This window comes from Mustela erminea, chromosome 2 (genome assembly GCF_009829155.1).
Source record: "Mustela erminea isolate mMusErm1 chromosome 2, mMusErm1.Pri, whole genome shotgun sequence".
Taxonomy (NCBI): Eukaryota; Metazoa; Chordata; class Mammalia; order Carnivora; family Mustelidae; genus Mustela; species Mustela erminea.
In genome coordinates, this window is record NC_045615.1 from 117354657 (window position 1) to 117378907 (window position 24251).

Here is a 24251-nt window from a genome sequence, read left to right on the forward strand (position 1 = left end):
AAGTCCCCTTGGCCCAGGGGGAGCCTGCATTTTAATTACTTCACAGCCACGACAGGGCCTTGAACGAAACTCCTCCCGAAGGTTGGTCGGTGGAGGGGATTTACTTCTCTCCCAGAATACTGACCACTCATCAAAGTTGTGCTCAATTACAAAGGCTTGACACATAGTCAAAAACATTAATTAGTATTTTAAGTTATGAAACAGCTAACAAATGATGCCAGACAAAAACAACATAAGAATCTGGGATGGCCAACAAGTGAAAGATTAATTAGGCTAATGAGGAACTGTATTATGCATTCATATTATTTAAATAGTAATAGGCGGATGCCCTCTGGGTTTGTCTGGTCTGTTTAGAGCCAGGGAAAGGGGTGGGAGACGTGGTCCTGGGAAAGGCAGGCAGGGGACTAGAGCACACCCTGAGGCCACAGGTGTCCTAGGTTGGAGTCTCAGGGAAGCAGAGGCGGAGAAAGAACCTGCATTTTGTACTTAAGAACACAAGGGGTTTATGGGGAGTGAGGCCTGTCAAAGAAGGGTGGGGCAGGCTGCAGCAGGGGGGAGCCAGCAGATTGCAATGCAGAACCCACCAAATTCAGAACCCACCAAATTCAGCCTACCCTGGCGGGATCTGAAGCAAAGACAACCCCTTTGAGGACTCCTCCATCAGGTGGAAAGAGCCAGGCCTTCATGTCACTGCCTTGCTCGGAAATGGGCCAAAGGTGTGACTTTGGCTCAAAAACGAGGTTTGTGCTAAACTTGAAGGAGCTCAAGGCAGGGAGGCTGTCAGCTAAGTGCCCTCCCTGCAGCTAGGTAGTTAGTCTTTTCTTGAAGGGGGGTCCGAGCAAGGTCTCTGTGTCGGCCACAACGACCAGGAGTTTGGGGACTCTGTTCTAGAAGTAGTAGAAAACCACAGAAGAGTTTCAATCAGACATGACAGGGTTTCATATATAGTTCTAGAAGTATGTAGTAGTGCCTAGCAAATCATTCCTACCACAAATATTTGAGAGTCTGTCACGGGCCAGGTACTCTTTGGGTGCTTGGGATACATGAGTGGACGAAACAAAGATCCCGCTCTAGTGGAGGTTCTGTTCTAACCGAATGGACAGAGACAAACAACAGGACACAATAAATATGCCAACTACATGGTACGCTGGATCTCTGCTCATGTGTGGTTCGTGAGATCAGTATCCCCACAGGGCTTGCTAGCAATGCTGACTTCGCCCCAGATCTACTGATTCCAAATCTGCATTTTAAAGAGAACCCCAGGAGATTCTTACACACAGTAAAACTGAGGCTTCATTCTCAATTTTAAGACCATTTTTAGAGACACTATTAAGGGAGGGAGGGGAGTAACCATGGTCTTAAAAATAAATAGTCTGGGGGCATCTGCTGGCGGCTCAGGTTATGATCTCAGGGTCCTGGGTTGGAGCCTCAAAGTCAGGCTCCCCATCGAGTGGGGAGTCTGCTTCTCCCTCTTCCTCTACCCCTCCCCCACTGCTCATGCACATGCTCTCTCTAATAAGTAAGATCTTTTTAAAAATAAATAAAAATAAATAAACAAAAGAGATGGTCTGGGTAGACACCATCAAAAAGGAAAATTCTGATTAAAAACAAGAAGCAGGGGAGGCGTGTAGCCAGCATCTGGGTGGCAGGGTTCCCATGCGGTGGAGGGGGCGGGGGTTGGAGGTATCCGGGATCAAGGCCCTGAGGCACAGCAAGGCAGCCAGGTGGGCTAAAGCGGAGGAGGCAAAGGTAAAGTGTGGGAAGAAGAGTCAGAAAAATCCCGGAGGTGGGGCCAGGCAGGCCACATGCTGCAGAACCTCTGGGGCCAGCCAGAACTTTGGCATCTGCTCAGTAGCATACGGAGCCACCATCAGAGTCCGAGCAGACAACCGATAGGATCCGTGTCTTAAAGGTTCACCCTGGATATTGTATTCCCAATAGACTGCAAAGGGGCCTGGACAGAAGGCAGGGAGGTTCTTTGGGGGGTGGGGGACACAACGAGGGGTGGGGTACTGCAATAGTCCAGACCAGGAACAGACAGTTCATAGGTGGCTGGGAGCAGAGGAAGAGGTAAGGAGGGGTTTGATTCTGGATACTTTTAAAAGGTAGACACAATATGATTTCTTGATGGGTAAGACATAGACTGTGAGAAAAGAGAGGAGCAGAGGATTTCTCCAAGGTTTTTGGATTAAGTAATTGAAAGAACAGAAGTCTATTCAACTGAGAAGGGGAAGGCTGTGGGTGGAACACGTTTTCTGGGGGAAAAGATCAAGGAATCACCCTTCTAGCATGAGGGAGATAAATGTCTAGCACATCTAAAAGATGAACAGGCAGTTTCATTGAGTGTGGAGTTGAGGGAAGAGGTCTACTAGAGATGTAAATTTGGGAGCGTTAGTCATTCTGCTGAATGTGGAAAGTCATCTAAGAATAGGGCTAAATATAATGAACTTAGCTATGCTTGCGGGTCTGCTGGCTATCCCAAAAACTTGAGTCCATAATACAGCCAATTTGGAAGTCACTATGGCATGAACTATTTCTGTCCAACTCTCCTGAGTTCTCCTGAGTGATCCGAATTCAAGTCCATAAAATAGTGAATGCATTTTAAATATGTTTCTTGAAAATAATTCTCAAGTGTAAACAGAAAACAAAAAGAAATTCATAGAAACTCTGAAAGTTAAAAAAAAAAAAAAAAAAGGTGGTCATCTAAAATCAACCACACTTTTTAACTTCCACTGGAGAAGGGACCAAATCCATTGATGACCCCCCTCAAAAAGAGTTCTACTAAATTAACTAGAAAATGAATGTATTTTAATTTAACTCTAGTACAAATTAACTTTATGTAGAGCATCATAGCAGTTATTAACAGAAAGTGCTATATCGGGCACTGAGTTAAATCTTTACATATATTATCATCTTATTTAATCCTCAATCCTGTAAGATTGTACCCACTTCACATATGATGGGACCAATACTCAGAGGTTAAATATGTGAGCTCATATGGTTAATAAGTACCCATGCAGAGATCCAGCTCCAAAGAAAATGAGAACTACCTGCAAAATTCAAACAGCACAATTTAAAAATGAAATCTGAAGAGGGAAGGAACACATTTTATTTTCAAATAAAAGATAAAGCGTTTCTTTTAGAAAAGATGAAACGCATCTAACTTTCTGTAGTCAACAGATCTTTTGCAAAAGGTTGCTGTAATGTCATCTCCTTCCTCTTAAACAACAAACTAGCCCCCAACCCTGTGAGACTCGTGATTCCCATTACAAATAGGACTTTTCTTGCTGACTGGTACTGATGACTGAATCAAAAAATGAGTAAGTAATCTGGTGTTCATTATCTGTACTTTTCAGATTTTATCTGAAGCCATGATTGGGTAAACTAAGGAAATGCACTGTCAATGATTTATTAAAAATTTATTTCATGTTGTAAATTATATAATTCATTTTTAAACAGTCTACATCAAAAATATTTTTTGAAACATCTTTCTCTTATGGTAAAGCGTACAGGGTAGCAGGCTGACATCAGCTTCAATTCTAGTAGGTAGTGTCCCCTCACAATTACACAGTGGAATGTAGCTTTTCTTCACATTTCTCTAGAAGTTCAAGTTGACACTGCTTACTAAAAACAGGACAGTATAAACACTTCCAGATTCTGCCTAAGGCCTTAGATTGACCTAAATAGTATTTAGGAGATTATAAAGATATATTCATTAGCCCTGCACTCATCAGCTGATCTGTGTACACACCATATGGCTGAAGGAACAGGAAAACAAGATGAAAGGCACAAAGGGACGTGGTGGGGACGTCTCGTACCTGTATACTAGGCGCGGCCAGAAGAGACAGAGAAGCAACACAATGGGACAGACAAGGAAAAGCTGCTGATGGGAATTGTTTTTTAACCGCTAACAGAATATTCGTAGTTTTTATTTAGAAGGTACCTAACTTCTGAGATGACCAGGCTTCTGTGTATACAAACCAGATTAGATTTTTGTTCCCAAATAAAGTCAACCCCATGAATGCAAAATACAACAAAATCACTTAAGGGCTTGGGAGAAATTTGGACATCTTAGGAAATGAGAGGAGAAACCCCAAGTCTTGTGTGCACCCGATGTGTATGTACGCAAAAACCTTTCTCTGAGCGTTACATGAATGAGACTCACCAGTTTGCTTCAATTATTTGCTGTTAGCTATTCTCCTCTTTGAAAGAACACAGAATTTTACTCTCATGATGAGCTACTAATTCAAGATTAAAGTAATATCACTGGTTAAAAAAAAAAGTCTTTAGTTCATTTTACTTTTACTAAAGCCTCTCATAGACATATTGTCTACAAATGAAAACACAGCCTATAGCTTAGGCTCGATGACAGTCATGACGGGGTGCTTACAGAAACAGAACCACAGGAAAGTTATGTGCTGGGGAGAAAAATCAGAAAAAACTTAATTTATATTTAAATTTACCATTCTGTATATCAAGGGCCTATTGGCTGAACAGAACTGTATTCAATAATTCACATTCTATAACTTCACTCAACTAATGCAAAAAGCTAACTAGAAAGATTTATGGTTGAACACTGAACTCCTGAGGCTGGTATCACGTATCATTCCCTGATAGAGTGAGAATTCATCAACAGAGGACAGAAGAGCCAAATTGAGAGCTGGATTTTAAAATACCTTTCCCTGCTCTCTATAGAAGTAACACATTGTGTAGTGACCTAAAGAATATTTTGTGTTATTCGATTTTCCTTTCTGGGAAGACTACCACAGTCCAATGACTTTAAAAACCAAATTCCAAAACTCTACCGGAGAGCCTTATTAAGGGCAGCTGGATCATAAGGACAGGTCATCTTAGTCATGCCTGGAAAATGGATCAGCCATTGCCTCTCCACCACAGTTCAAGGGTAATGAAGGCCAACTACGAGGTTTACCAATCAGTACTAGCCACTTGAAGTGAATTTAATTGTACATACATACTTTTTTACACTTACATGTGGAAATGGGCCAGAGTGAGCAAAAACAACACTGGGGTGGGAGCAAAGGCAAGCCCGAATCAGCAGAACCTACAGCACCCCTTCAAAAACTCTTGTGAATTCCAGGACCTCAAGGTCAAATTTAAGCCAGCAGGACCAGAGCTGTTACTCCAAAACCTCTGAAAAGAAAGAACTAACAATAAAAACTGCAGCTGATTTTATGCACCAGGAATGAAATGTTACAACACATCTATCATTCACATGTGGGTTCATGTAATTTATCTTCAATTAGAATTATTATCTATTCAGCAGCTGAAGCCCAAGAACTGCTGATACACTGCAGATGAGAAAACATTTGCTGGTCTCTCGGCTCCGGCCTTCTCAAGCTAAATGACGCTCACACGGTATAGATCACTTGTTCTAGAAACCCGCCCTGGCTCCCTCATCCAGGAAGCTGTGCCAGCAGCACTCAGCATCTGCAACACGGCTCCATTCCCTCTTGCAGACTCCAGAGGCACGGCTGGGACCCTTTCGCTTTATCGGTTCTACAACTCGGTCCCAAATCCACATAAAAAACCTCACACCACCTTTTCACCCAGGTATTACTCTAGAGTGTGTTATAGCTATTAAAAAAAAAAAGATATCTAAAATATTAGAACCCCAAATACAATAAACAACTTAAAAGTAACCTTTACAATATTGATAATTAAATTTTATGACGTCCAAGGAGATCGAGCTAGGGTTAGAGTATTTTAACTTACGCACTGATGGGAGTGGTATCTGTCTGAGCTCATATGTGACAGTTTACACCACCAAGTGACAGAGAAAAACACAACCCAGAAACCAAGGCCGCATTCTCAACTGCAGTGTTTTTGCAGTCAAATGCTCTACCACTGAGCTATACCCCCAGTGTTTTTGAAAGCATGTTCAGTGGGATGTCAGTAAGTTTTTAGTTGAGAAAAGGGTTCCATGTTTGGATAAGGGCACACTTAAGTTGGTTTCCAAGGAATTCTCAGAGCCTTTAATGTGCTGATAGGCAGGTTTACAAAGGCCCAAAATGATCTGCCCATGGAATACTTTATCCCTGTGAGCATCTCGTAGGAACACCGCTCCAGCGAGCAGGTCTTGAGGACTATGGCTTTGGCATTTTTGGTGTATTCAAAAGCTTCGCTCATTCCTCAGGCTTGGAGGCATTAGTCTACTTCTTAAAACATAAACAACAAAAATTGTTACAGCCGGTAAGTCTGGAATATCAGACTAAGAAAGTGAGCGTGTTGGGGGAGGGGGGGTGGCAAATACACCTGTTCATCCTACTACATCATTTTCACCTTCCTAGCAAAAACAGATCCCCAAATACCCAAGTTAACCATTCTTGATAATGGCTGTGCACAACACCTGAACTAACCAGTATGCAAAGCCTGCTTAGAGCAGAAACAGTGGGAGAAAGCTTTCACTGGCCCAAATGGAAAAACACACAAATGCCATATAATCTCAGGTTTAGAACAGGCAGCCCATCTTATCACTTAAGAATCTAACGCTGTATAATTTGGTAAAATTTACTGCTTTCTTCTTTGAAGCACTACTGAATAACGGAAGTTGCTGCAGGAAACTTTGCTTGAGGAGTTGGGTTAGGGTGGTATTTCTCCTTCTCAGCATTACTGAGATTTGGGGCTGTGTTCCAGAAAGCCACTCACCCACTGTGGGATGTTGAGCAGCAGGACCCCTGGCTTCCAGCTCTAGATGTCAAGAGCACGCCACAGGTCGTGAGCACTAAAAATGTCCCCAGGTGTTGCTTAGATATAAGCAAATCATCCCCAGCTGAGAACCACTAAGTGAAAGCTAAAGCTTATGCTGGACTCTGCTTCCCTGGGGAATAACCATTTCACAGGCAGACTGTGATTTACAGACACCAACATCTTGTAAATAGCAGTACTGGATCGTTCTCAATTCTCTGTGACCAGAAACAGAAGTCATTTGTGAATGGTAGAGAATGGTCAGGAGGAAACAGTTTACACATTTCCAAAAGAATTAGAAGTAATTTTACTTGTCACATTAGTAAGAATGATCTGAATCATAATGCTTAATTGACAAATATTCTAATAATTAGAAAAATCCTAATGGTAGTTTTATCTGTTAAGGAACATAGTAACTGAGGCAGTCTAAGAATAAAAAAAACATAACAAGTCATCAGATGGCTAGCTCAGACCCATCTGTACCTTGACCAAATATCCTCCATATCCTCCAAGACATTCTCAGTTCCGAAACCTCAAGCCCTATCTTTAAACTGCTTATTTGTACTGTAGCCTCATCACTTCTTTCAAGTAATCAAAAAGAAACCTTTCACATGTCATGAAGAATTCTGGGACGTGTCAAGAAGCACATTATCTAGTTTTAAAGCCATTTCTTCAATATCTACATCTTCAGTTTTGTTGTAATTTTCCACTGCAGATGCATTACTCTCTTTATTTTGTTCTTTTCTTACTGTCTTTAAACACTTGTCAAGTCTCTTCACGAACAAGTCCACATCCTGTGTCTTCATTCCAACGGCTGCTGCAGCGTTGAGGTAAGCACAAGGGTAATTATTTGTATGTGCCATAAAGCCTCGGAAGGTGTGGCCACTCACAGCTTGCACAGACCCAAGAGGCACAACCCTGAAAGGGAGAAGATTTAGCAATTTAATATGTCTCGTGGTGTTAACAGAATATTACCCATAAACAACAGATACCAGTGTTACTAAGCCTTAGATCTACTGATAAAGAAATTAAAAGCAGCCATAAATCAGGGCCTATGAAAACAGACGGTGGCAGCCTTAAGATAAAATTATACAATACATGGCTAATCTCCATAGAAGAGTGCTGCCTGGAGATGACCACTGACTTATCTTCCATTAAGAGCTATTACTTCTAGGAATCACAAATACCTTTGCACCTTTTTCAAAGAGAAAAAAAAGAAAATTATTTCTGTTTTCGTACTAAATATGGAATCTGACTTCACATATATATACTTCAAATGGAATACTGAAATTTCTAAGTCAAACCACGTTGACGAATTGCTGTGTATCACCTCCAACAATCAACAAACTGAAATTCCACCTATCTGATCTGTGCTGTGCAATGGAGGGTTTTAAAGCAAGGATCCAGAAAGAATTCTGTGACTGCTTACAGGGGGTGGTGGTCAGCATAAAGGGATATTTAGCGATGGCACGTGTACTCGGTAAGCTTGACTTCATTGGCATACTTGATATAAGCAGATTTCTAATGGTACTTTAAAAAAAAAATAAGTCAATTAAATCATCCTAAACAAAAAGACAAATAGTGGCAACACTAAAAGCAAGGCCAAGAAAACCATTTTAGAAGCGTCAAAACTATGCCATGAATGGATATAGTTCATCAAGGTAAAAGCTGAATTAATCTAAGATTTTTTCTTTTAAAAAGTTGTCCTTTGATGTGAAATCTCTAATCTCTGGTAGTCAGAGAGAAATTCTTTAATAAAGGCACGTAAAGAAGAGTACTTAGAGCAAGATATTTCTTCTCAAGTCCTTTTCTCTGACCTCATCAAATATAAAATGAAAAATGAAATGCATTTTTAAGACACGTACATGTAAGAGCAAAAAGTACATTTTTCAAAGGCAGTACTTAGACAAGAATTGCCTAACTTTTGGTTTAGGAAACGAGTTTTTCCTTAAAAATGTTTTCATCTGAATTTAGTAATGAAGATGACTTATCTCTAGCACCAAAATGTGACACCCCTGAAGATGATCTAACAAAGGAAAATAACGATAAAAATCTGTACGGAGGGACGATGAAACTTTGTTTCTGGATGTCCATGAAAACAGACAAGGTCCCTATCCTTCTGAGACTGCTTCAAGTGCAGGCCTTCTACACATGGGCTACCACAGCCCTACACACTCTCCACCTCACCGTTCCTTCACCCATGAGGAACACTCACATGGAGCTCAGCATATTCTTGGGGTCCACCGTTTAGGAAAAATACTTTACAGTTAAGTTTTTGGAGGTGTAAATAAGTCCAGGCCTCTTTCACACATACCTACCTGGCTCCAGAAACCTGTCTGGTAAAAAGCATTGAGCCAAGCTGAGTGACAGATCTGTCCTGGTGTTCACTTAGTGTCTTAAGTGTCATAGCTGAAAAAGAAAAAAGGATCCCAATGCACCTTGGTTCACCAGCACAGAATCCCTCAAAAAATAAACACTTAATGAAGGAGACTCTACTTTTGTGTGTGTGTTAAAATACACATAACATAAAATTTACCATCTTAACCATTTTTAGGCATACAGCTCGGTGGCATTAAACACATTCACACTGTTGTGCAAACACCACCACCATCCACGCCCATAATTCTTTTCATCTTGTAAGACTGAAACACTGCACCTACTCAACAGTAACTCTTCATTCTCCTCCTGCCCATCCCCACCCTCCATAACCACCATCCTATTTTCTGTCTCTATGCTTCTGACTACTCTAAGTACCTCTGACAAAAGGATCATATACTTTTTTGTAACTGGCATGGAGACATTACTTTTTATTCATTGTCAAGTGGCATGATTTCATTTTAATGCACTAAATAAATGATAGTAAGGATCTGTTTATCTATCAGACAAAAAGATGTTAATACAAATTAACACAGTAAGAATCAGAATAGAATTTCCCTATCACCCTTCTAAAGAGTGAACTTGCCAATTGAAAATGGAACACTGACATGATCAATATGGCAGTTTATTCAAATTCAACGGTGCTTTAAGAACATGTAAGATGAGAATGTGGGAAATTTTCAGTAGATATGTGAGACTAAGTAAAATCAACTTCTGCATATGAAAAGGAGAATGATCTTTCTGATGTTACGTGAGTAAACTATATTCTCACCACTACTGCTTGCTACCATTTCCTGATAGGGTATACTAGATACTTGATAATCTCAACCATTTTTTAAAAAAGATTTTTAAAAACTTATTTGAGAAAGAGGGAGGGAGAGCAGTAGGGACAGGAGCAGAGGGAGAGGGACAAGCTGATTCTGCACTGAGCTCAGAGCCCAACATGGGGCTCAATCATGACCCTGAGATCATGACCTGAGCCTAAATCAAGAGTCCGATACTTAACAGATGGAACCACCCAGGTGCCCCTTAATCATTCTTTAACAATTTTGTATGTGAGGGGTCGTTGTCTCTATTTTATAGATAGGGGAAAGGAGGTTAGAGGTTAGTAAATGGCAGAACTGGGATCAGACCATACCTTATCATCTTCTACAACATTTACATAAATTAGAAACCAGCCAAGGACTAATTAGGGTGGGTTTTATTATGTATCAGTGGCAAATGGTTTTCCATGGAAGCCTATTCCTGAAATAGGCTTCAGTTACAAATGATTGAGTCCTTACTTTCCTTAGATACACATAAAATATGAAGTTGGGGAACTGTCATTCACAAAAAGGATAATGAGGAAACGTGAAAGTTAAATGCATAAAAGTCAACATTCATATTAACCGGTTTCATAGTCCTTGTACTACGTGACAAAAATATATAGTCCTTATACAAAGGAAATTATCATGAATACAGAGTTCTCTAACATAGTCAGGAAAACAATCACAGCATTAAAAACAACACAGATTTAATTTCTAATATTATAGTTTTTTGTTAACTGGTAGAAACTTTTTAAAATTTTTAGAGTTCTTACTAGTGACTAAATTATTTTGGTTAGAAGCAGGAGTTCAAGTATCATTTTCTGCATATGCATTATGATATTTAATATTGATTTGGATTTTTTTCAGTGTATCCTTTTTATCTCAGAAATACAGTAAAGCATTTCAAAAGGCTAAACTTTTTCAATTTCCAAATTAATACTGTAATGAATTTAGAAATCATTGTAACCACAAAGAATTCATACTCTTTCTAGAAATACCAGCTCCCTGCAGGGGAGGGTTAAGAAGCAATGATTCTTTATTTTCCTTAAGAAAAATATATTACCTAAAGATATGGGATTGTGAGGTGTATACAACAGTCTTTCATTGTAGCATTCCGACAGCTTCTCTAGTTGGCTGGACAAATAGGAAAACATTTCCTGCAACAACAAAATGGTGCATTTTTTAAAAAATCAAATAAATGCTTACTGCAACTTGCCAGATTAAATAAGACAAAATCTGTTTGGTGTGATGTCTGTGCTGTAAATTAACTCATCTACATGCCCTACGAGCAATTCCTCCTTTGACACAACATAGTGAGATTCGAAGCTGCCACAATGATCAGAAACCACAGGATTTAGGTAAAGAAGGCAAAACCAGCATATATCCTGCTTTGGGGCTATTATGTATCTATCACAAATTCATCCTCTTTTCAGAACCTCCAGGGCGACCACTGGAGTCCAAGCAGCCATCAACCCGTTCGTTCCCTGGACCGCAGCAAAGATTCTAAATGATTTTTCTGCCAACTTCCCGGCCCTTCTAATCTATTCTACATGCACAGGCCCTATGCAGTCTTTGAAAAGCATAAATCAGATCATGTCCCTCCCAATGACTGACTCCCTTCTCTGTAAGTATTACCTAGAAGGTCCCAAATGAACTTGCCAGCCAACACAGCCAACTGAGCAACAGTCATTTCCCTACTTAGTAGAGCATCACAGCAGCCTCCTTTCCAACTGCTGAACATGTCAAGCTCCTTCTAGGGTCAGAACCTTGATGCCTGCTTTCCCTGAATGGGACCTCCCTTTATGACTTCCCTATTCATGTACTCCCATCTCCCTCCAACCACTACATATTCTGGGTTCTCCACTATACTTATCACAATCTGAAAATACCTCACAGACTTGCTTAAATGAATACTCCTTGTGACTACCTGCTCAAATGGGAAAACTTGAAAGCAGGGACTTGGTGTTCTTCACTGTTTTCCAAACACCAAGAAGAATGTGCCAGACTTTTAGTATGTGAGTAACTTAGGAAAAAGTACTTTAAAATGCATTTCCTTTAAATTGCACAAACTCAAAATTAACAATATCCTCAAATCAAAAGAATATAGCAACTAAAAATGAAAAACTGTATTCTTGGTCTTACTCTGGAAAATAAATAATATCTAATAGTAGAAAATAAAAATATTTTAGAAGTATAAAATTTCATGTACACATGTAAGTTGTTCAACAAAGTTTAATAAAATATTGTAAATAAATATTAAATTGTCAACTGTCTGACTGAAAATTATACTTTCTTCTAGTAAGCTCTTTATAAAGTGTTAAAATAAAAATCTGCCCAAATAAGTCTTTCCTGAAGAAGCCCATTTGCACTCACCTCCTCCAAGTTATAGTAAAAACACATAAAACTCTAGAGATACTTCAAAGAGCCAATTACCAACAGAGCTGGACCCAAGCAGAGACAGTAGAAAAAGATATTTCTGCTTCAAAGGTCACAAAAACTGCTTCAATTTTTTCTAAGGTAAAGTTAGATAGTATGATCCTACTAAATCCATCTTTTGTTAAGTAAAGATTAAAAAGAGGAAAAGTTGTACCAAGTTTGTCAATTATTAATGAGTCTACTTAAGACCACAAACATTTTTTCCCTTGTCAACATGGTATATTTTATACTCTGACCTGAAAAAAATTTAAATAGTCATTCTTAAAATTTTAGACTATGTTGTAATATCAATGCTCTCATCAAGTCAGAACTGGGAAATCTTAGATCACTAAAATAAACTGATTTTTTTAAATGAAAAAGTTAACATCCATTACCTGTCATACCTAATGAAGCTACGAGGAAATGTTACTATTAGACGTAGTAAGCCTTTCTTTTTTAATAAAAAAAAAGTGCTGAGAAATATTTAAGGAGGCAACTGTTATCACCACTTGCAAACTGTAAAAAGCTGTTTGGGGCATCTTTTCTTAGACATATAGAAAGGCCTTCCCTCTTATACTACTATTCTGACATTCACTTCAGAAGGTGAAGCAGTAAGATAATCAAATGGAATGCATAAATCAAGAGCTTTCCAGGCAACTGGAGTAATTTGTAATCTTTTAGTACTATACCAATGTTAATGACCAGTAGAACTTCTGGGTTTCATTTTATATTTTTAACAACTATAAAGTAATTAGATCACTAATTTAAATGCTCTGTATTATATAAAAAAGAAAAAAAAAGCAGTAACATATTTTAATTTAGATATAAACTGCTGATTTTTCATCAACTATGTTACACACCAAAGTCTTAATCTGCATCTCTCTTAGTTTCAAATTCAACTTCTCATAAGCAGAAACAAATCTGATAGACAGGAAATGCCTTTTATAGACTCCTACATTTTCTACCCGAACAGTAACAGCAAAATACTTATTTCAGCGATGAGGACAAATCTAAAATACTATTCTAGTATGGCTGCCACAGTAATCACACTGTGGTCACACATAAGCTAAGAGAAGCCTGATGAGTAATTAATATGTACTTAATTTGTAGTTAGCTATTTCCAAAAAAAAAGAAGAAATGTTTCCTTAGTAACACCCCTAGAGGCTGTTTTTAAACTTACTGAGACACACATGCTATTAAAAAATTGAGATTTTCCTAATATTCCATTTCTAATACTTAAATCAGTTTTAACTGGTTCTAGCAATCAATTCCTAACGCCACTAGAATTCAGTTTTAACTGCAGCTAACATCTTAAGACTACAAACATAATGCTAAGGTAAAATAAATCTTACTTATCACTAGTATGGGAGTAATTAGACAAAAAAGAAAATATTTGTGAGTCAAGTTCACATCCATCTACAAATACTCTGTATAAAGGGTAATGATAGGTAATTCAATAAGCAAAGAAGCTTAAATACCTTAAAGCACAAGATACTGAATCCTATAACATTTGACAGTTTAAGGTCCTAAATGTCTCCCATTAATATCACTACATTTTAAAAATATCGTTTAGGAGATTGTACCACTATTTCCTACACTACTACTTAGCTAAGCAGTTTTTTCCTGATATATTAAAGGTACTACAAAACCTGCACTACTTTTTTTTTTTTTTTGCCACAGTTAAATCTATAACTGACATTTATTATAAAATACTTCTGTAAAGGGAGAAATTTATAAGCACCCAAAGCAAATGTATATAGAAAGATCTTACTTAAAAGAAATGAAATATTATTGATTTTCTATGTCTTTTGTGCTATATTTAACTTAATTTTAAAAGACTCTTCACTAGAGATAAACTGAACTGCATACCTGAATGCTAATGTCAGCTATATTTCTAGAATAAAAATACAAAACTTTACACCATAGTTCAGGATGTTAATGGACGGGAAGTTGAATTATATTAAGCATTATCTCTCACATGGCCTTTCGTAAACTGATTTGCAGTCGCGAAGCCCAACATTTAGCCTATCCCTCCCCATAGCCCCCAATGTGCATAATTCACAAAATTTTAAGGGAAAATGTCCTATGTAATCGTGTTTTCTGAAACATACTGTTTCATGTTACAAGAGCAGACGAAAAGAGAACTTCGCAAATTATTATAGGATGTCTTACAAGGTCGGTAATAAATCAGAAGGGAAACCTAACAAGTGGTCTAACATGTTCACAATACCATGCAAGGGCAGATGGACAAGAGCCTGTGGGTACAGATCCATGCAGACCGAGGTTCGTAGGTGTGGATACCAGTACTAAATGCAGCACACGGTTCTGCCTGCGGCCTTCCGAAAGAACCTGGGCATTCTCGGCCGGCTGTGCAGCTCAGGCAAAAGTGCGGCTTCCACACACTCTTCTGTCAAGACCCCACAGCCAGGCCCAAAATGAGATGCTTCTGTTGACATCAACAACTCCACTTTCAGGGTGAAATCTACTCATGTTTCCAAACTTAGCTTTGTTACAGAACAGTGTTTGCAGCTGTATGTCTGATGTTCTTCTAGAAGTTAGCTTGTCTTCCAGAGCCTCTGCTAACAAATGCTAGCCACTGGAGCAGCCATCTGCTGTCATTCCTCTTCTGTACTCGGCCAGTTCAGCAGGTATTTGCAACAATGAATGATTATCTGCTTGCCCTGTAGCAAAGCACTCTTTTAAAGGAAAGCTAAGCAGAATGATGGCATTCTCTGGAAGCAAAGAGAAGTCAGGAGAAACTTCTAAGACTGCTCTTTCTTTCTGCTGAGAGAAACTCCTAGAAATAGTGTCTTAAATTTTAACCCCTTTTCTTAAAGGCCTCTTCAGTTAAATTTATGGCCATTTCTCCCCTGGTGAAGATGTGTGACTCGGCAAGAGGCTAAGGGCAGAGGTTCAATTCACACACACAGTTCCACTCTCTCTGATCCTTTCACCCTTCAAAAAAGAAGACTTGAGAAGGAATGGCTTCAAGCTGAGTTCTTGTCTGCCTCTACTGTGAAAAGATAAAGCCCTTTCTGAAGAGATATACTAGATGAAATAACCTCTAAAAATATCATTGTGGTGAATAAGGGCACAGGAAAAAAAAATCCTAAGTTTTCTTTTAACACTCCTTTTTTTAGTACGCAATAACACCGATAATATGAAAAGGAGCTCTCAGTGATGGTATATAAATAGCTCTGGCTGAAGCAAAATAGCTTTACCTCAGCTTCTCCAGAGCTGAACCGATAAACTATCACGATTAAATTTTCACAGTTCAAAAGCAAGTCCATTTAAACAAAAGAGGCCCTTACTTCTGCAACAAATCCAATAAAAAAACAATATTTATGCTACATATATGCAATTAGGGTTTATCGAGGACATCCACGTTTTTCAAGGAAAAGATCTGCCTGTTGAATGAAGTTGTTAAAGAGTAAACTTTAGTCACTTACAATGACAGAGTTCTCAAAGGAGCACTTCGATCCTTTGAAGATTACTTCAGGTAGTCTCTAAGTAAATTCTATACAAAGAATTTTTAAATAAAATCAATTAATATATTAGAGCCTTTGGGGTTTTACATACCTCCAGTAGCTAAGAACAGAGAGTCACGAGATCATAATTTTTAGGGCGCCAATGCCTAGCCCAGAGTGGGAAAGCCCTCCCTCAATGCTGGACGAGTGAGCGGAAGCAGCTAGAAGAGGGTGATGAGACACAAAGCGCAGAGGCTTTAGAATCACGCAGACCTGGTTTCAGGGGCAGTTCTGGCACTTTTTGTGCTCTTTGGATAAGTACTTAATGTCTCTGCGCCTCAATTTCATCTGTAAAATGGGGGTAATACCTACCTCATAAACTTGCTTTAAGTAGCACATGAAATAATAAATATAATAAACCTCACAGAGCTCCTCGCACACAGCAAACATTCATAAAAATGCTGACTTCCCACCCACCTACTTTTCCATCCTAGAAGAGTTTCCAGATAAAATAACATTAGTGGGGCGTCTGGGGTGGCGCAGTCAGGTGAGCATCCAACTCTTTGTTTCAGCTCAGGTCATGATCTCAGGGTCGGGAGTTCGAGCCCTGCCTAGGGCTCTGCGCTCAGTTCAGAGTCTGCTCGGATTCTTTCTCGTTCTCCTCTGCCCCCCAACCTCATACTCGCACTCGCTTGCTTGCTCTCTCTCAAATAAGTAAATAAATCTTTTTTAAAATAACTAAAAAATAGTAACTAACATTAGCTGGCAGGACCCTTACAGACATGTGCTAATACCCTGTAGCTACAATCCTATTCTTGTCCTATCCCTGTGAATTCAACTCTACTCCATCTAGATAAAAGGAAAAGAACAAAGTTCTTGATGTTACAAAGAGAGGTTACCCCTTGATATCTGAGATGGAGCCATCCGATTCATATATATCACCAGAACATAAAATCTGGCCCACAGAATATTTATACAATGATTAACAAAGTCCCCATGGGAAGCAAAGCCGGGCTACCTGCTGGATCTATTTACCAGTCAAGCTACATATTCCTAGAGGTCCTTCCCAAAGCAGGTGGATTTTCTTTTTCATGCTAAGCAAAATTTACACACACATGGGTATTTGGAATTCCCTATAAGTATCTGAAAATTTTAAAGTCAAAACCTCAATGTCAAAAGTCAAAAGAACCATGGCATCATGGAAATTCTTAGATTCCGAAAAGATGACAGGGCACCCCTAAAATCAACAAGTCCAAAATCCCAAGGTAAGGAAATTATCTTGGAAGAGAAGTACCTGCTAGTGAGGAAGACCTACTTCCAGAACTATAATACTGGTCACACACAACAGGTATCACCTTTTCAACTCACTTCTTTTCACAAATTTCCAACTATAACTATATAGAGAAATATTTCTATGACAACATCTAACTCATAATGTAAGTCAGGATCAAAAAGTTAATTTACTTTCTAATATCCAGAAAGATACTCATTCTGTGCAACGTAAGAGATGACTATATGAAACTAAACCTAGGTGTTCCCAAATACCATCCATTAGTTCATTCCACCAACAGCTGATGAGCATCTACTAATATCAAGCAAAGGACACGAAGAGTACAGGGATGAATGCCAACTCCAAGGTGGACGCTAGTCTCCCAGACTACCTATAATCAAGGACCAAGTTTCATTTCAGAGACCTGATGGTGATTCTGGGGGGCATGCGCTCAGATAATCAGCTTAATTTGCTAGTTCAATAAATTTAACTACAAAATCACTCAAGACCTGTTTTAGTTTATTAGAGCAAATATATAATAATATCAGTTATCACATACAGTTTCAATTCAAGAACAGAAATAGGAAATATTAAATAGTATACTTGCTTGATATAATAAAAAGAGCATATAAAAAGTTTTAAAGTTTCTATATTATAAAGAATAATCTTTAAATGTCTAGCTTAAAACTTTATGTAACAGTCTTATGAGAGCTATTATAGATTCCAAAAATGAATTTTTAGCCAAATCTGCAGAGGGATCATTGTAAGGTAAAGAGCGGCCACAATGTAAGGCTGTATCTAGGATAATGGAAAAGATCAGAAATAAAGAGGTAACTAACAAGTTATATTGTTATTTGGGAGTTATATATTATATATTTGTTAGTTATATTGTTATAACTAACAAGTTATATTTGTTATTTGGGATATTTATACAGTCTGTCTCAAACTCCATAAAATATTATCAACCTATGTATTCAAATGCTAGGACACTGTTATGTTTCTTCTCCAACTTTCTGCGATAGATACAAGTGACCTGTGTGCCCCCCAAACAATGGGTTTCAAACTAGGATGTGCATCATATTCATCAGGGAAGTCTGTTACAAATGCAGGTGTTTGAGCCTCACTCCAGAGTGACTGACTCTGAATTTATCCCAAAGGAAGGCCAGTTTTATGAAGTTATCTAGAACAAACTCTCCAATAACTGGCATAGTACTTTGCTTTCTAGATTCAGTCTAAAGTACCCTTTAAGAGTTCGACAGTTATTTTAGCCATCCATTCGAGTTAATGATGACACCATAGGAGTCTAATAAATGGACGAGCTGTACTTCTGTAGAACAGATGTCTCTTCCTCAGGGAGGCCTTCCCCACCCCTGCTGGATCTGGGTTAGCTGCCACACACTCCCCTACCTTCTGCTTGTCCTTTTCATAATGCCGGACAGATTTTTAATTGTTTATTTAATATCTAGATTTCCCCTGACTATAATTTCCATGACGGTAGAGACTATGCAAGTCTCATTTGTGAATTTACCTTAGGGCCTATGCATAAACATTTCTCTGCCTGAATAAAAGAATGACAGGGTCCAACACTGCCAAAGTAATGTGAGAGCAGACTATAAAGGATCATGATGGCAGGCTAAGGAATATGGACTTTGTCTTGCTGGCAACCATAACCCAAAGCAGAATAACTTGAAGAACTTTAAAATATTAATCTAGCACTATGCTATGCTATAACATAGCAAATTAGAGTAGACTAAAATTGGGGATTGGGAGAAGAACTGGTCAATTACTGTACGCATCTAGGTGTACTACAGTAAGGGTCTGAGCTACAAGTGGTGGCAGTGGAAGGGGAAAGGAGGAAATGTATGTTGAGAAACATTACAAAGGACTCAAGGGTGTAAGGGGAATCAAAATCAGTGTTAGAAATCTAGTTTATTTATTTATTTTTTTTTAAGATTCTATCGATTTGAGAGAGAGAGAGAAAGAGCAGGAGCAGGAGGGAGAGGGAGAAGCAGACTCTCTGCTAAGCAGGGAGCCCGATGTGGGGCTCGATCCAAGGACCTAGGGATCATGACCAGAGCCAAAGGCAGACGTTTAACGGACTGAGCCACCCAGGCACCCCAGAAATCTAGTTTAAAACAGAAAAGGGAATTTGTTGGTTCATCTCACAGCCAAGTCTATAAGCAAGCATGTCTCGATCCAGAGACCCAAATGACTTTTAGCTCATTTCCCTCTCCTATTCTCGAGTCCCAAGAAGGCTTTCTTGGCATGGCCAGAAATACGGCAGCTGAGTATTATCTCCTTATATATCTGCAAAGCAGCAAACCCTCTCTCTCTAAAGGACCTATCAAACCTGCTGGATGGAATCTACCTCTATATGCCCACCTGCAAACCAAGTTAGCCAGATCACATGCCCACTGCTCTGAACAGAGCAGGAAGGGGTGCTGTGATTGATAGTCTCGCTAGGATCACCTGGAGTCAGGGATGGGCCATTCCCAACAACAGTGATTCTGCACAAGGCAAATACATTATATCCTTTCTAAAATATAACTGAGCTTTTTTGGGCAGGATCACTAAATTTATTCATTGTTTTTGCCTCCACTGGCTATTAGTAGACCTAAGTCTTCAGATTTATAGCTATATAAGATAACTATATAGCTACCAGGCCAGACTACTTATCCATGTAAGGAAAGAGCAGTAGAGTTTAGAGGTTAAGACAGTAGATCAAAGGCTCAACTGCCTAGCTTTGACCCCATGTCTCACAGTTCACCTCATACATGTTAGTTCTCTATCCTTTTACTTCCTATAAAAATGAGGATAATGGGAACACCTCACAAAAAAACCTGTGAGTTCAAACATCTTCTTCATAGTGAAACAATCAGTTATAGGAGAGCTAAGGCCCACTGGCATCTAATACAACTAAGCTCTCATATAAACAATATAAACCCATGATAGTTTTGCTCATTTATAATCAGGCTTCATCTGTCATGTGGAAAAGGTTCCTTGGAACATTTATTGAGGTCTTCTCTTTGTAGCTACAATAATCTATGACCATGATGATTACCTTTGGGAGTATATCAAACCAGACTTTTATTCTAATCATTTGAGAATCTTTGTTAGGTTTATTGAGGCATAATTTACATATAGCAAAATTTCAGAGGCCCAGTATGTAGGGGTCCACTTCTATGAATTTGGACCAACATACACAGTTATGAAACTACTCCCATTGTCAAGATATAGCCCATTTTCCCATCCCATGAGTCCCTTCCCTCAACCCACAACTGTCCACCGCCGATTTTTTTCTCTGTCCTGATATTTTTTGCCTTTTCCAGAATGGCATATAAATGAAACCAAACAACATGAGGCCTTTTGAGTCTGGCTTATTTCATTTAGTATAATGCATTTGAGAGCCATTATTTTGTTGCTTATATCAGTAATTTATTCCTTTTTATTGCTGAGTATATACGCACCACAGTTTGTTTATACACCAGATGATGGACATTTGAGTTGTTTCCAGGGTTTGGCAATTATGAATAAAATCACTATGAACATTTATGTATAGGTTTTTGTACAGACATAAATTTTCATTTCCCTTGAGTGAATAGCTAGGAGTGGGAAGGCTACTTTATATGGTGAGCATATGTTTAACTTTATAAAAGCCATGAAAGTGTTTTCCAAAGTTACTGTACCATTTGTGTTCTTACCAGCAATGTCTGAGGGTTCTCTACTTGCTTAAGCTCTTTGCCAGCATTTTGTCTTGTCAGTGTTCTTTATATTAGCCCTCCTACTAGGTGAGTAGTGGTATCTCCCAGGTTTTCAGGGGCATTTCCCAAAGACCAAGGTTGAGCCTCTTTTCCTATATCTCGTAAATCTTAAGAGATGTCCTCATAATACAAAGTAAGCAATTACTTTCCTATGGACTGCACTGGTGGGGGGAAAGGGATAACTAGAGGAAAGTAGGAACAAAATTTTTCAACTTCTGTTACATATTCATAAGGCTGTTGAGAGGATCTATCAGAAAAAACATAAAATACATAAATATATTATAAATCTCAGGGATTATAATTGCTACTAAATGTTAGAGATTTACACAAATACAAAAACTGTACCAGGGGCCTCTAGGTCTCCCAGATGGGAGATGAATAAAACATTTTAGTCTGACCCACCCTGCCAACACTGTCTCTGTCTACAATTTTGGAGTTGTCCTGAATTAATTAAGCCAGTTTTCAGTGTTGGAGACAAAGTCCAGTTTTCAAGCACAAATGTCACTTTTCTTTTCACAGCCAACATAACCAATGAGTTCAGCATTCCAGTAATGACAAGAGATGAATGTATTACTTCAGAATGAGAAGCTGGCCAACTTCTAACCTGGTTCTTCTTCTTGTGACTGTCATCTCACACCTACACAAGTCTTCAGACTTCCAAAAACTAAAAAGAAAAAACTTGTCCATTTGTTTTTCAAGACTCTATCTTTAAGTGATAAATGAACTGAATTTTACTAAACTATATTAATAAGAATCTCTGATGTAAGAGCTTCTTTAAAAAAAAAAAAAAAAAAAGCAAACTCACCTGTCCAAGATCACTCACAATATCTGAATAAACAGGACAAAATGATTAAATGAAATCACCTGGAGTGATTCCACATCAAAGTAAATCCCTTAGGACCACACTAGCCATCTATACTCTCAAAGTGGTGAACCAAAGGCAAAAACACCAATAATTTGGAATAATTCTAGTCAAGATTTTAGACCTATTTTATACCTAAAGGGAAAGCTTACCTTTCTTTCTTTTAATAGCTTCTTATAGCCATTTGATCCAAGTGATAATAAAGTAATAAGGACATCTAAAGAAGGTGAAGCTGAAGCTCTTCCTGAGATAAGATAAACAAATTATATTCAGGAAGGGGGGAAAACCTTTAGAAATTAAGATTTTTTTTTTATAGCAGCCTAGGTATAAATGGATTTTTGTTAGTTATTTCTTTACCTGGATACATCTTGCTGATTTCCTGAATGAAGGAATCATTAAAGCCAGCAATTATAGCGCCACCTACTGGAACCATAAAATTTTTGTCCAAGCTCTGAACGAAAGCATCTATTCTGCCAACCCGAGCCCCCTAGAATGAAAGAACATGTAACGTTAAATATTGGCTTCTAGGAAAAAAAACAGCAACTGCTATTAAGAAATAAATACCATTAAATAATTCATGAAAAATCATAAATAGATCAAATATCTTATTTTCTTTGTAACAGTGCCAATAAAACATTTTTAGGCATGAAAAAGTTTTTAAATGTTGCTCCTTTTATGTGAAAGAGCACTTTATTTACAATCTGCTTTTATACAAAAAAAAAAATCATTAAAACCTCACAACAACCTCGGGAGGAAGGCAGAGTTTTAGTATTAGTTTAGGTGGGAACTCAGCTTTTCACCTTAAAGTTGGCTAGGAGAGTAGTTTCCTCCCCAAGAATACCAACAGTCCATCCTGCAACTATTAAGTCATTTTAAATACCCTCTGTGAGTTCAAGACTGGCCACCAGTATCTAATGGACGGCAGCCACCCATGTTGCCCATCAATCAGTTATACATTTACATCCTTCTCTTTGATGCTGGGACAATCAACCATCTGCATGACCACTTTAAGCAACAAGCTCTGCTCCCACCACCACTCAGATCACAAAAAAGAAAAAAAATTATTTTTAACATCAACTTAGGGAATTTTTTTTGTACACTCTTGGCAATGTTTCTGTATAACTCACGTTTCCTAATGTTATAATCTTAGATGATCTCATTCTACTGCAAATGAACTTCAAGTGAAAATCTAACACCCCAGTGAAAAACTGAATACTTACTTACCAGAAACGTAAAAACTAAGTTCTAGTCCCCATCCAACATAGTCTGTGACCTTCTATCTAATGTGCTTCAATTTTCTCCTCTTAAAAATAGAGATATTATCTAAATTTCAACTAAGATCGTTTTTTTCTTTATCTGTAGTGACAGATTTTCAATCTGTATTCACAATCTACATTCCTATTAATATTACAACCACATTTGACCTTCATCTTCACACTTTCCCTCCACATCCATATCTGAGGGAGAATAGAAGGAGCAGATAGCTGGCCTAATCTGAGAGACCAGATCCAGGCAATAGGGAAAAGCACAAAAGCAGGAAAGGGAAGCAGACTACTTTGGAAGCTACCGCATGATTGTTTAAATCTTAACCTTTCCCTGTTACTCTTCTGATGTCCTCATAAATTAAAATCAAAGAAAATCTCACCATATCACAAGGAAACAGAAAGAAGCATATAATGACCGATGGAATAAATATCCAAACAGCACGCAAAGTAGTAGAACGTAAAAATAAAGAGGGATTCTTAGCGTTGTCTTTTATTAACATTTAAGTACTGTCCAAGGCTTCCTGAGAGAAATGTGAGTCTCAATCAGGAGCAGGAGTTTTAAGTGAACTATCGCTGCCAGACTTTGCTAGAACCCTCCATCACTAAAACACAGAAAGCATAAAGGGCAGCACACTCCGTGGCAAGAAAACAAACAGCCTGACAAATAACAAATGGTTTTATCAAAGAAACAGAGTGAATAAGCCCCAATATATACCTACATATGTTTCAAAAGAAAAATTAAATAAATGTGGAAGTAAAATATGGGTTTTTCATTTTTTTAAATGAAAACATTATTTTGCCAGTTTTACTGAGATATAACTGACACATTCTGTGCATGTTTGAGGTGTACAACATGATGATTTAATATATGCATATATTATGAAGCGACTACCATAGTAAGTTTAGTTAATATCCATCAAATATGGTTCAATACGTTAACTGCTCCACAAAAAAGAACAACAACAACAAAAAGCAGCAAGTTGGACCCACTCTCGCTGAAGTCAGAGGATATCAATGAGGAGGGAAAAAAAACACCAGAAGACTGAAAGGGCTTAAATAAAACAGGGAACATATGAGCATGTGCTATGAAGGAAAGGGCTACCATTTATCAGCTCATTTGTTTCCTTGTTTATTCACAAAAGAAATATCTGGGCACCTATCAGCTGCCAAACATTGCTTAAGGTTCTAGGAGTCCTGGTAGCAAATAAAATAGATAGCTATTCATATAATAAAAATTTCTGCCAGAATTTACTGAGAACTTACTAAACATCAGGCACTGTTCTAAGCACTCTATATTTTTAACCCACTTAGCCCTCATAATAAC

The 24251-nt window shown here is 38.3% G+C and overlaps 1 protein-coding gene across 1 annotated transcript in view; it reads right to left on the reverse strand.

The window, feature by feature from the left end:
* Nucleotides 1-5890: 5890 nt before the first annotated feature.
* The window catches only part of SEPSECS (Sep (O-phosphoserine) tRNA:Sec (selenocysteine) tRNA synthase), a 32900-nt gene continuing 14539 nt past the window's right edge, over nt 5891-24251 (reverse strand). The window contains exons 7-11 of the mRNA XM_032334004.1: nt 22020-22149; nt 21815-21906; nt 10951-11044; nt 9024-9114; nt 5891-7623 (exon numbers count right to left, since the gene is read on the reverse strand). Of these exons, the coding sequence (XP_032189895.1) occupies nt 7320-7623; nt 9024-9114; nt 10951-11044; nt 21815-21906; nt 22020-22149 (711 nt within the window). The 3' untranslated portion in view covers nt 5891-7319. The remainder of the gene's footprint in view (nt 7624-9023; nt 9115-10950; nt 11045-21814; nt 21907-22019; nt 22150-24251) is intronic.